The following is a 12974-nucleotide window of genomic DNA, read 5'->3' as shown; positions in this document are numbered from 1 at the left end:
CATTTTGTTAAATTACAGCCTTCTTCTAAAATTGATTCCCCTTCCCCCTCAGCAATCTAAACACAATACCCCATAATGACAAAGTGAAAACAGGTTTTTAGAAATGTTTGCACATTTATAAATTTTTKAAAACAGAAACACCTTATTTACATAAGTAATCAGACCCTTTGCTATGAGACTTGAAATTGAGCTCAGGTGCATCCTGTTCCCATTGATCATCCTTGAGATGTTTCAACATCTTAATTGGAGTCCACCTGTGGTAAATTCAATTTTTAGGACAAGATTTGGAAAGGCACACACCTGTCTATATAAGGTCCCACAGTTGACAGTGCATGTCAGAGCTAAAACCAAGCCATGGGGTTGAAGGAATTGTCCGTAGAGCTCCGAGACAGGATTGTGTCAAGGCACAGATCTGGGAAAGGGTAACAAAAAATGTCTGCAGCATTGAAGGTCCCCAAGAACACAGTGGCCTCCATCATTATTAAATGGAAGAAGTTTGGAACCACCAAGACTCTTCCTAGAGCTGGCCGCCCGGCCAAACTGAGCAACCAGGGTAGAAGTGCATTGGTCAGGGAGGAGACCAAGAACCCGATGGTCACTCTGACAGAGCTCAGAGTTCCTCTGTGGAGATGGGAAGGCTACCTGTGTTTTTGTTTTACCTCATGTAATTTTTTAATACTACATTGATATTGATCACTGCATTGTTGGGTTTAGAGCTTGCAAAAATACATTTCACTGTACTTGTGCACGTGACATTCACTTGAAATTGAAATAAAAAGCTTACGAACTATTCTAACACAATTATCACCGTATGTTTCACAATCCCTACTGTGTCAATAGTCCATCACTCATCCACTTCAAACCAGGGTCTCAGATGGGGGTAAAACTGGTTGTGCAATGGACGCCTGAAGGGTGCACGTGCGGTTTGCTGCTTGCTGCACATCCCACTTAACTGTTGTTGAATCCGGCCCATATGAGGCTGAGGCTGGTGGAACCGTTTGTCAGGGAAGGAAGGGAGGTAGGGGGCGTCGTTTTGGTGGAAGACTGGGCTCTGCTCAAACAGCGACAGGTGTAGAACCCACATCTGAGCCCTAAATGGGACACAACAGGAGTTAATGGCCGGAGCTGTCCAGTTGGGACTGGAGCGTCGTGGAGGGAGGCCATGGGACCATGTTGGAGGAGCTGTATGAGGCCACAGCAGGAGTGGTTACGGGTGGGTTGGGGGTCGGAAGAGGGGTGGGGTTTGGAGAGGGGTTCACAGTGAGGGGTGCAGCTGTACAATTGAGCTGAATTCTGTTTTACATTGCTCCCCACTGACATAACACAAATGCATTGCTATTTGTCCCAGATGACATCCCCCTCTCTGATGCATTAGCTGTGTTTATTTTGGATTTCATAATGGTCCTAGTTGGACAGTTAAGGAAGACGCCTACGGGACTGGTTTGGCGTGATCATTGGGGTGGAGGTAGGAGGGAGAATGTCTGAAGGAAAGAGAAAACGCAGGAGAGAAAAACAACCCAGCCTGCATATTTACATATTTACATATTTACAGCCAGAAGTTTACATACATCTTAGCCAAATACATTTAAACTCAGTTTTTCACAATTCCTGACATTTAATCCTAGTAAAGATTTCCTGTCTTAGGTCAGTTAGGATCACCACTTTATTTTAAGATTGTGAAATGTCAGATTAACAGTAGAGAGAATGATTTATTTAATATTTTATTCCTTTCATCACATTCCCAGTGGATCAGAAGTTTACATACACACAATTAGTATTTGGTAGCATTGTCTTTAAATTGTTTAACTTGGGTCAAATGTTTCGGGTAGCCTTCCACAAGCTTCCAACAATAAGTTGGGTGAATTTTGGCCCATTCCTCCTGACAGAGCTGGTGTAACTGAGTCAGGTTTGTAGGCCTCCTTGCTAGCACACACTTTTCAGTTCTGCCCACAAATTTTCTATGAGAATTGAGGTCAGGGCTTTGTGATGGCCACTCCAATACCTTGACTTTGTTGTCCTTAAGCCATTTTGCCACAACTTTGGAAGTATGCTTGGGGTCATTGTCCATTTGGAAGACCCATTTGCGACCAAGCCTTAACTTCCTGACTGATGTCTAGAGATGTTGCTTCAATATATCCACATAATTTTCTTTCCTCATGATGCCATCTATTTTGTGAAGTGCACCAGTCCCTCCTGCAGCAAAGCACCCCCACAGCATGATGCTGCCACTCCTGTGCTTCACGGTTGGGATGGTGTTCTTTGGCTTGCAAGCCTCCCCCTTTTTCCTCCAAACATAACGATGGTCATTATGGCCAAACAGTTCTATTTTTGTTTCATCAGACCAGAGGACATTTCTCCAAAATGTACAATCTTTGTCCCCATGTGCAGTTGCAAACCGTAGTCTGGCTTTTGTATGGCAGTTTTGGAGCATTGGCTTCTTCCTTTCTGAGCGATGTCGATATAGGACTTGTTTTACTGTGGATATAGATACTTTTATACCTATTTCCTCCAGCATCTTCACAAGGTCCTTTGCTGTTGTTCTGGGATTGATTTGCACTTTTCGCACCAAAGTACATTCATCTCTAGGAGACAGAATGTGTCTCCTTCCTGAGCGGTATGACGGCTGCGTGGTTCTAAGGTGTTTATACTTGCATACTATTGCTTGTACAGATGAACGTGGTACCTTCAGGCGTTTGGAAATTGCTCCCAAGGATGAACCAGACTTGATGAGGTCTACAATTTGTTTTCTGAGGTCTTGGCTGATTTCTTTTGATTTTCCCATGATGTCAAGCAAAGAGGCATTGTGTTTAAAGGCACAGTCAACTTAGTGTATAGAAACTTCTGACCCACTGGAATTGTGATACAGTCAATTATACAGTGAGTTTGTTAACAAGAAATTTGTGGATTGGTTGAAAAACTAGTTTTAATAACTCCAACCTAAGTGTATGTAAACTTCCGACTTCAACTGTACAATAGGAGGGGGGTTGGGGGAGAGGGGACATATTTTTTTCAACAGATGTGGAATTTAGCAAGAACGGCTCGCGGGAGGTCAACATCATATCCTCTTGTCTGTAACCCAGAACTGGTCTCAGTCTGCACCATGGTGAGCTTTCAACTGGTCACATCCTTCCAAATAAAAAGCAGAAAGGCCAGAGGCCGGAGGCTGCCTGGGATTGGGTCAGATCTGACTGGAAAGATCTGGACAAAACATCCACCACAGTGAGGCACAGTCCATCCGGGTAAGGGTTCTGACAGTAAATGCTTTAACAGGTCCTGACATCGCGTCGCTGTGGCTGCTGCGAGGAACAGAGACCCCATGCCTGCTCAGTACAGGAATGCTACAGGAACGAGAGGCAACTCCTCGCYKGCCCATAGCCCTGGCAACAATGGACAATTAGTTACTGTTGCGGTACAGACTGCCTGTAAAGTTAAGACGCCGTTACATAACAGTTCTCTCAATGGGTCTTTGTCTCTCAATGGGTCTTTGACACACGGCCGTTCTGTCTCTCCAAGCAATGTGCCCAGTCTGCTCTTAAATCTTGTACACTTGTCACAAGATGGGTTGACCAGTTGAGGCCATTTGCATACACTTAATTAATTTATTGTTTATGTTTTCCCTCAGTCACAATTTGACACTTGTTTATTTACAATGAAATAGAATTGCTTACAGATCCTTTTTTTGTGAGCGTCACGTCACAGCACGCCACTGCATGACCTTTTGGCTAAGATCAAGTATAGTACCTGAGTCGCATGTGTTGCTGCCTGCTAATGATATTGGTCTGGAACACCTTCAAGGCAGCATGACTCTTGGCTCGCCCCGCGTGGGAAAGTCTGGCCAGAGGGTGTACTACTGCTCGGTGACAAAACACCCAGAACTGATGTTTGCCATGGAAACCATGTCAGCTCCCCTCTGTGTGTTGAGATATTGTTGTTCAGTTGTTTGTGTCCGTTATTTGTTTGGGATGGGGTTCTGACACATTCACCAATGCAAGGCAAAGACTGGACTACGGAAATACCAGAGCCATATATGTAGTTGGGCCAATGYGGTTTCTATCTGAACATTCCGACAGCGCCACTTTCTCCTCCATAGCTGTTGCTAAGTGATAATTTGACACTTCCGCATTGTGCTGTTAATTTCTGATAGTTTTCAAAACCTATGAAGATTTCCAGTGAAAGCAGATATGCAATTTGTTGACAGCACAACACAGTACAGACTTGGATACATATTGAATGCTAATCAATAAAAACGTCWGTCAAATTCACTGCTCTGTTTTGCTTGTTTACAGCAGGTCATTTCATAGGCGCTCTCGTACTCTTACATCATCAACATTTCAAGAATGAAGTTCTATTTGGGCGCTAACATGGCAGCCGTTCTAAAACCTGGCCGAACTCTCTCTATATATGAAGATATAATGTTCATGGCTCAACTCAACCAGAAAACCCACAGTGCTTTTCAATGAGGAGGCTGCCACCACTAAGGCTTATCAAGGTCCAAAGCTCTATACCAGGGATTTAAGTTAGTAAGAGTTTCGGTCAGCTAGTTTGACTGATTGTGGTGAAGGTTTTATCTCCATAATAATACAATTCTATAGTCATAACAGCATCTTTTTTCAAGGAGTTAATTTCCCCTTTTTCATTTTAGTGGGTATTTGATCTGATCCAATGGTAGATGTGATATTGTATCTACTCTATGTGGTCATTTCAAACGCAACACAGCACTGCCACCTACAGGAATAAACAGATACAGTCTTACTCTTGATTAGGGCAGACAAAGGGTGACTGTAGAAGTCAGAAACATTTTCCAACAACTGATCGAGAAAGAACAGGCTTGTTTATTGATGGACATGACCTTTGGAAACAAAACCTGCTGTAATATTTCCAAGGATCATGTAAGATCCTTGGATATCCTACCAGCTACAACTTTAGCAGGATCCTTCCCTAAGAATCTAGCTATTCCTTCCAGACCCTAGTCAAATCTTACAAACATGTAAACCAGAGTCTAACAGAACTATTGAGTCACTTTGCAGACCCACACTATCCCACAGTTCCATTGGTGAAAAGTTGTACCCCTGTGAGCTGGTGGATGTGAATGGAGGAAGGGGCTCCAGCCCCCGACCCCGGACCACTCCCTGGCTCCATCCTGGGGCTCTCTCTCACCCCTCTTCACACCGACTCAGGACAAACATGATAGGGCCTGAGCATGAGACGGAGAATGTTCTCCAGTAAAACCGGCAACATCATCCATGGCTGTCCATGCTTATGTCTCTAGCTTTATCCATGCAGGATATAATGGATATATCAATAGGTTGTTGGAAGGAACAAGGGTGAGATTAATTAATTAATGCAGACCGACAGAGAGACAAACAGTAAAATAAAAACTATACTGTGTACAAACCGTGATGAATAAAACAAGGAGAGAAATGTATAAATAAGTGAATAGCCTACATGCATTCAAATGGCCAAATGAAGCAGCTATATCTGATAGTTGCCACTTTAAAACACCCACCACCACAATGTAACTAACATGAAGTTTTTTTTATTGTACCCCTTCACTTGTGTAACCGATGTGAAATGGCTAGCTAGTTAGCRRTGGTGCACGGTAATAGCGTTTCAATCAGTGACGTCACTCGCTCTGAGACCTTGAAGTAGTTGTTCCCCTTGCTCTACAAGGGCCACGATGCTTCGTGGGTGACTGTTGTCTGTGTGCTGAGGGTCCCTGGTTCGAGCCCAGGTAGGGGCGAGGAGAGGCACGGAAACTATACTGTTACACTTGTCAATATGTCCCTCACATGCACTTGCACATACCATAAATCAAAGAACACCAGTGACACATAAAAGTGGTAGATATTCTAGCCTCGAGGTTCAATTCTGTAAAACATCATTTTATTGATCAACAACGCTCTTGATCAATGGCATATGTGAATATAAATTCTGTAGAAGCATTCTTCAAGTTTATTTGCATGCAATGATAGATCACAATAAAAATCTGTTTGATATTACCTTTGTATACGCTGSCCAGTAGTGTTCTCTTCCTATCTGCTTGAATGATAAACAAGCAAATTATAGGTTTTTATAAATAAATCTACCTTTTTCTTATCGCTCAAAGAAATCAGGCGTTCTGCGCACACAACATTATTTGAATTAAACAAAAAAATCTACTTTAATCAACTGCGGTATGTAATCAAATGTTCTCCTTCAACACATTTAGTTTATGAATGTCGATAAATGTCTCTAGTCTTAAGATTTGTTTTGTGTTATTATCCAAATTGAAGGTTATCACCCACCAGATTGTGTAGTGCTAATATTAAGTCTAACTTGCCGATATTGAATATTACGTTTTTATCTTGAGGTGCTCTACAAAACTTCGTTTAGTCCGCCATTACCTGTCCCAGTCCCGCCTCCTCTTTCAGTCCCCTGTTAAAGGATTAATATAAAACATTTTACAACCAAATCTCAATTTCTGATGTAAATGGCATGTTATAGAAGGGTCCAGCCACCTTTTTTGTGATTTCATGTTTGAGAAACTTATCCCAAATAGCAAATCACTTCATCGTCCTCATTGAGTAGTATGGGGGCCTAGAAAACAACATGAACAAAKGCACCAAAAATACCCACATACATCCTTTTAGAAATGGCAAAGCTCTCAGTATAGTGTTTTTTTTCTTCATGTTACTTAACAAGGCAAGACAGTTAAGAAAAAAATCRTATTTACARTGACGGCCTACCCCGGGCCAATTGTGCGCCACCCTATGGGACTCCAAATCACTGCAGGATGTGATACAGCCTGGATTTGAAACAGGGACTGTAGTGATGYCTCTTGCATAGAGATGCAGTGCCTTAGACCACTGCGCCACTCGCGATCCCAAATGYAGGTCTTCAGATATTGTGCACATGAAATTGTATCATTCCGAACTTTATCTGCAATGTTATATTCCCGTTTGCGCGACTCAAGCCATTTCCCCTATCCAGCTGTTCCATTGTCATTGTAAAATATTGCTACAGGTAACTGCACAAATAAAGGAAACACCACTTCTACAAGCTTCTGGAACTTCCTGTGTGGAAGCACTCCATGCTTTTAATATACTTTGTATCCCTCATTTTCTCAAGTGTTTGGCAGTTACCTGTAGAATGGATGGAGAGGTATCGCTAGAGTGGCAACAAAATGTAATAAAACGTTGCGGATAAAGTTTGGAATGACACAATTTCATGTGTACAACATCTAAAGACCTGCATCACTATACGAACTTTGCTGTTTCTAAAAGGACATATTTTCTTTGGTTTTTGGAGCCTTTGTTAAAAATTGTGGGCCACATTTTACACAAAGAGGACGAGGAAGTGATTTGCTGCTTGGGATAAGTTTCTCAAAAACATGTGAAATCACAAAAAGGTGTCTGGACTCTTATATAACAAAATAGAGATTTTGTTGTGATGTGGTTTGCTGATATGTAAAATACCTATCCAGGCATTGTAAGCTCTGGCATTCGTTAGCAACGTAGGAGCAGGGGAACATGACCAATAACACAAGGTACAATAGATAGAAGTCGCTCAGCCATTTTCTGGTTGCTAAAATGTTATCATGTTCATCTAATTTCAGTTTACGTGACAAAACAAGCAATGTATTGTGTAGAGAATCATTGTAAAATATAAACTGCTGTGAAATATATTTCAATAACCCAAAATATTGTATTTTAAGCTGTTTGAAGCTGGTGTACAAAACCCGAAAGTAAAAAGATGCAAAAGCTAAACTTAAAGAAGCATAGAAATATCACACATAGAACAGATCTGCCGCATATCAGACTTGCTTTCCATAGGAATTACCAATCTGTAACTCACTCACAGCTGCATGGCCAGGTACGACTCCAACACCATCATTAAGTTTGCAGACGACACAACAGTGGTAGGCCTGATCACCGACAACGACGAGACAGCCTATAGGGAGGAGGTCAGAGACCTGGCCGGGTGGTGCCAGAATAACAACCTATCCCTCAATCGTAACAGACTAAGGAAATTTGTGACTAAGGAAAAAGGAGACCAAGCAGCCCCCATTTTCATTCGACGGGGCTGTAGTGGAGGCAGGTTGAAGCGTTTCAGTTCTTTGTCCACATCACAACAAACATAGAATGAGTCAAACACACCAAGACAGCTGTGAAGAGGCCACAACAAAGCGCTATTCCCCCTCAGAGAAACTAAAAAGCATTTTGCATGGGTTCTGGATCCCAAATAGGTTCTAAGCTGGCAACACGAGAGCATCTGACGGTTTGCATCACTGCCTGGTACGGCAATTCCTCGGTCCCGACCACAAGGACTACAGAGCGTAGTGCGTACGCGCCAGTACATCACTGGGGCTAAACTACCTGCCATCCACAGGACCTCTACCCGAAGGCCCTAAGAGGAAGCCATGGAAGAAATTGTCAAAGACCCAGCCACCCATCATAGACTGTTCTCTCTGCTACGCATGGCAAGGGTAGGAGTGCCAAGTCTAGGAAAAAAGGTTCTCAACAGTTTTACCCCAAGCCATCAGACTCCTGAACAGGTAATCAAATGGCTACGCCGGACTATTTGCATTGTGTGCCCCCCCCCAACCCCCCCAAACCGTCTTTTACGCTGCTGCTACTCTCTTATTCATTATATAGTGCATAGTCATCTTTAACTATAACATTCATGTACATAACTACCTTCCAATTGGACCGAACCAACATGCTCCCGACATGCTGTAACCGGGCTATTCGCACTGTGTCCCGCCACCCGCCACCACCCCGCCAACCATCTTTTATGCTACTGCTACTTCTGTTCTCATATATTCATTGTCACTTTAACCATATCACATGACATACTACCTCAATCAGCCTTGACAATAACCGGTGTCTGTATGTAGCCTTGCTACTTTTTATAGCCTCGGACATGTATATAGCCTGTCTTTTTACTGTTGTTTTTATTTTTTACTTACCTAGTTGCGTCACCTCATACCTTTTTGCACTATTGGTTAGAGCCTGTAAGTAAGCATTTCACTGTAAGGGGTTACCTGTTGTTTCGGCGCACGTGACAAATAAACTTTAAATTTGATTTGTAATTTATCTATGTGAATTTGGTCAGGTTGTCCACAAGAGTTACCCTACTGGACCCTTGATGACCAGCCATGTTCTATGTTAGCCTTCCATCCTCGTGACCAGTAATGCTCCTAACCTTCAATGCAATTTCTTTTGCAAATGATGGTAAAGCTGACAAAACAAAAAAGGTGTGTAAACTGCATTACCCTCCACTAACCAGTGCCCATGACATGATTTCAAAGCAAAGTTCAAATGATATTTCAGTGTCCATAATTTAGGTCTGCTGATTACCAATGGGGGTTGTAAAACATAAATCCATGTGCATGCAAGCAAACATGAGTGATGGATTGGCTATTTGTCAAGCATCACTGCAACACACCTAACTTCTCTGTCCACAAGACAGTGCTATGCAGGCTTGTTGCAGCACACTGTGAATGACATGCTGGTGTGACTGTGAGTTCAGCCAGCTCAGGCCATAAGGCTCAGCAACCAGCAGGCTGTTTGTGTATTGTGTGGCAGTGGTGGGCACAGCACAGTACAGCACAGGGCAGGCCCGATGGATTAGCATGAGAATGGAGAGTCAGTGAGTGGAGAGAGGGCTGGTATAAAAGAGGGGGGTGCAGAGTTTGATCTCTGTCACAGTAGCGCTCATGACCTCACCTTGCGTCTCTGCTCCGCCTCCAAGCACTCTTGCTGACTGTGGTTTCTCTCTATTCTCTCCTCCTCCCTCCTCCTCCTTCTTGTCTTCCCTTGACTCATCCTTCTTTTCACCTTGACTCCTCCTCCTCACCCTGCCCTTCCTCCTCCTGCTCCTACTCCTTCTCCTCCTCTCTGTCAGCATGGATGATAACATAGAAACCCACACCTTCCTGTACTTTGCCTACGGCAGCAACCTACTGAAGGAAAGGCTCCAGCTCAAGAACCCCTCCGCTTCCATCCACTGTGTGGCCAGGCTCAAGGTACGACCCGACCTGACCTGGCTATAAGGAGGACCTGGAAGGACACCTGACCTTAACCTGACCCTCTCTATCTCTCCTTCTCTCCAGGACTACAAGCTGATATTTGGGAACTACAAGGGTCTGGCCAGTGACCGCTGGCATGGGGGTGTGGCGACCATCGAGAACAGCCCAGCGGACGAGGTGTGGGGAGTGGTATGGAGGATGAACGTGGCCGACCTCGAGTCTCTAGACAGGTAAGAGACCTTCATCTTGTTCACCTAATCCAAGTTGGTGCATACCGTGTCTACTGTATCAAGGCTGTATCACAACCGGACGTGATTGGGAGTCCAATAGGGCGGCGCACAATTAGCCCAGCGTCGTCGCACAATTAGCCCAGCGTCGTCCAGGGTTTGGACGGTGTAGCCTATCATTGTAAATAAGAATTTGTTCTTAACTGACTTGCCTAGTTAAATAAAATAAATAAATAAAAATACTGAGTCTGTTGTGTCATTCTGAGTGCTTCTTCATTGTGGTTGAAGTGGTCTAGTTCTAACCAGTTCAAAACGTGTGTGGGTGGGTGTATTCATGTTTGTGTATYTGTGTGTGTGCAGCCAGGAGAACGTGCGACTAGGGGCCTACAGCCCTGTGGAGGTGAATGTGAAGACTCGGGGCCAAGAGCTCAACTGTCGCACCTACATCATGAACAGCTGTATTTATGCTCCACCATCTCCACAGTACCTCAAGGTGACACACCTCCTTTTACACTCTTTTCCTCCCCCTTTCTATCTTTTTTTTCTCTCTCTATCACACGCTGTCTCACTTTCTCAATCTATTTATATCTCTGTCATTCCAAATCAATTTAAGAACATGGACTTGACACTGAACCTGTAAGACGTTAGGGACCTTACAAAGTGTAGAGAGGAACGTTGTTAATGAAAGTGGTGCTGTCTATGGATATACAGTGGGACAATGAAGAGAAATGCAAATAGTTGTCTCTGAAAATGATCTCTGATAGAAATCTCTGAAAAGGTATTTACCAACAAGTGCTTTTTCAAATGAATTGTAATTAAACAATATACTGTATATGCTCAAATTCATAACCAAAACAACAGCAAATCAAACAGATTCTCTAAAGCATGTGAAAAAAGGATTTCACACATCACTTGTGGATGACAGTGTGGCTGACATCATCCTCTTGAATGAGTCTCTGTCACTCACTCACTGTGGTGGCAAAAATACCAGTGTTTTGGTGTTTTTTCTGGCGTTTGCCACTGACAGCTCCCAGATGGCTTTGTGTTGAAAAGACAATAGGGAAAGAGCAGCAACTAGGTCAGTGTATTTTTTGACTATTCACCYACAGCCCCTCTCCAAAATAAAACCTCCCTCTCTGAAGCATCTGGAACGCTACATTCCAGGTTCATATTCTGGCTGTCGCAAGAACACAGGATTCTTTTATTTTATATTTAGTAGATATCCATCAATTCATTCAGGATGTACCCAATCTCATGCACTGTATTGGACAATGTGAACAGTTACTAAACTGTGTTTCCAGACGGTTCATTGCACATCTAAAAGCTCTAGCTAAATAATCAAAGTRGTGTGAGGAAAAACAGCCAGCGAATGTAACAGGCGTGGCTTTGTGACCACAGAAGCTTTGTGCAGTGCTCTGTCGTGTGTGTGTACCAGACTCATACGGTTGAGCTGAGTGCATTGTTCCTCTGTTATGTGGCGTGTTCTGTGTGGTGTGTGTTTCGATGGGTACAGTATTTGAGATACACCCATTCTTGGGGCAATTACTATAGCGTAAGGGTAGTTACTATTGATGTTCTGGATTTTAATGGGAGCCACTGGTCATTTATTTGTCGTTAGATAACAGAAAATACTGTAAAAGTGATTGTCTGATTTAATATGGTTATAACTTCCTATGAAATGATAAATATTTTATGTTGATTGTTCTCTGCTTGCCCCAGGTGATTTTAATGGGGGCGGAGCAGAATGGCTTGCCAAAGAACTACCAGGAGAAGCTGAGGTCCATTGAGACCAACAAGTTTGAGGGCCCACTGCCTGTCATGGCTGAGCTGGAGCGGATTATGAAAAGAGCCAAGGAGAGAGCCAACCACTGATCTGACGCTTAACAACACCTTGCACAAACTGCCATGTTTAGGAACTCAACTCCTGGTAGGACAATAGAAGTTTGCTTCAACAACTTCCACTGTCCTACCAAGAGTTGTTGAATATCTTCTCATCTCCAGTTTGCTCCACTGTTCATGTACCTTGGTTTGAAAGCGAGGTAGCGACAGAATTTATTTTTCTCTAGGAACTCAAACTTGCCTAGAGAGATAACTGTGTTCAGAAACCTACTGGTTAGAGAAACCATCAAGTCCTGTATGTAATGTTACATCTATAAGTCCTCTTCAGGAATAGTTATTTACTGACAAATAACAATGATGATGATGATGATGACACCGAGCATCCCTCAGACTGTATAGGGATTGAATGTAGAATATGATCATGTGTATTTGTACTATTTCGGCGGACAATAAAACCTCCCTGGATGTTCTGTGTTGATCTGTATAGAGTGCACAATGGCATTAAATCAGCCTCATTCAAGATAGCCTGGTCTCAGATCTGTTTGTGGTGTTTTTCCAAATCCTATGGGTCAGTGACATGACCACGTTGTCAAGACAGCACAGAAAGATATGGGGCCAGGCTACATTCAAGATCACTTTTTCTGTTAATCGTCAAGAGTCTACTGATGCACCCGTGYGTCAATTTAAGTAACATAATAAAAAAATCCCCATAAAAATCCACCAATTAAAGCTAGAGATATCTACTTATGCCGGCCATTCGCATCTGTGGTAGAAGGGGGTTTTGCTACAGCGGTGTTTGTCAGACCATGAGACTTCCAGAAAATTGGTCTACTCGCAAAAATGTCTGTAGTGTCCGAACGATTTGGCCAACTAATATGACCAGTCTATGGAAAGATGAG

The 12974-nt window shown here is 43.1% G+C and overlaps 2 protein-coding genes across 2 annotated transcripts in view; one reads left to right on the top strand and one right to left on the bottom strand.

Annotated features, from left to right (window-relative positions):
* Nucleotides 1-12974, bottom strand: part of znrf2b (zinc and ring finger 2b) — a 261841-nt gene that overhangs the window by 129798 nt on the left and 119069 nt on the right. The window lies entirely within an intron of this gene.
* Nucleotides 9745-12545, top strand: ggctb (gamma-glutamylcyclotransferase b). The gene is made up of 4 exons (XM_023988798.3): nucleotides 9745-10006; nucleotides 10094-10239; nucleotides 10597-10729; nucleotides 11956-12545. Exons 1-4 carry the CDS (start codon nucleotides 9887-9889, stop codon nucleotides 12106-12108), a joined length of 552 nt encoding a protein of 183 aa, XP_023844566.1. The 5' UTR covers nucleotides 9745-9886; the 3' UTR covers nucleotides 12109-12545.

The sequence above is a fragment of the Salvelinus sp. IW2-2015 genome, linkage group LG6.1, assembly GCF_002910315.2.
Source record: "Salvelinus sp. IW2-2015 linkage group LG6.1, ASM291031v2, whole genome shotgun sequence".
NCBI classification, from domain to species: Eukaryota; Metazoa; Chordata; class Actinopteri; order Salmoniformes; family Salmonidae; genus Salvelinus; species Salvelinus sp. IW2-2015.
The sequence above is the reverse complement of the archived record's forward strand: the minus strand, read 5'-3'. Positions and strand labels throughout refer to the sequence as shown.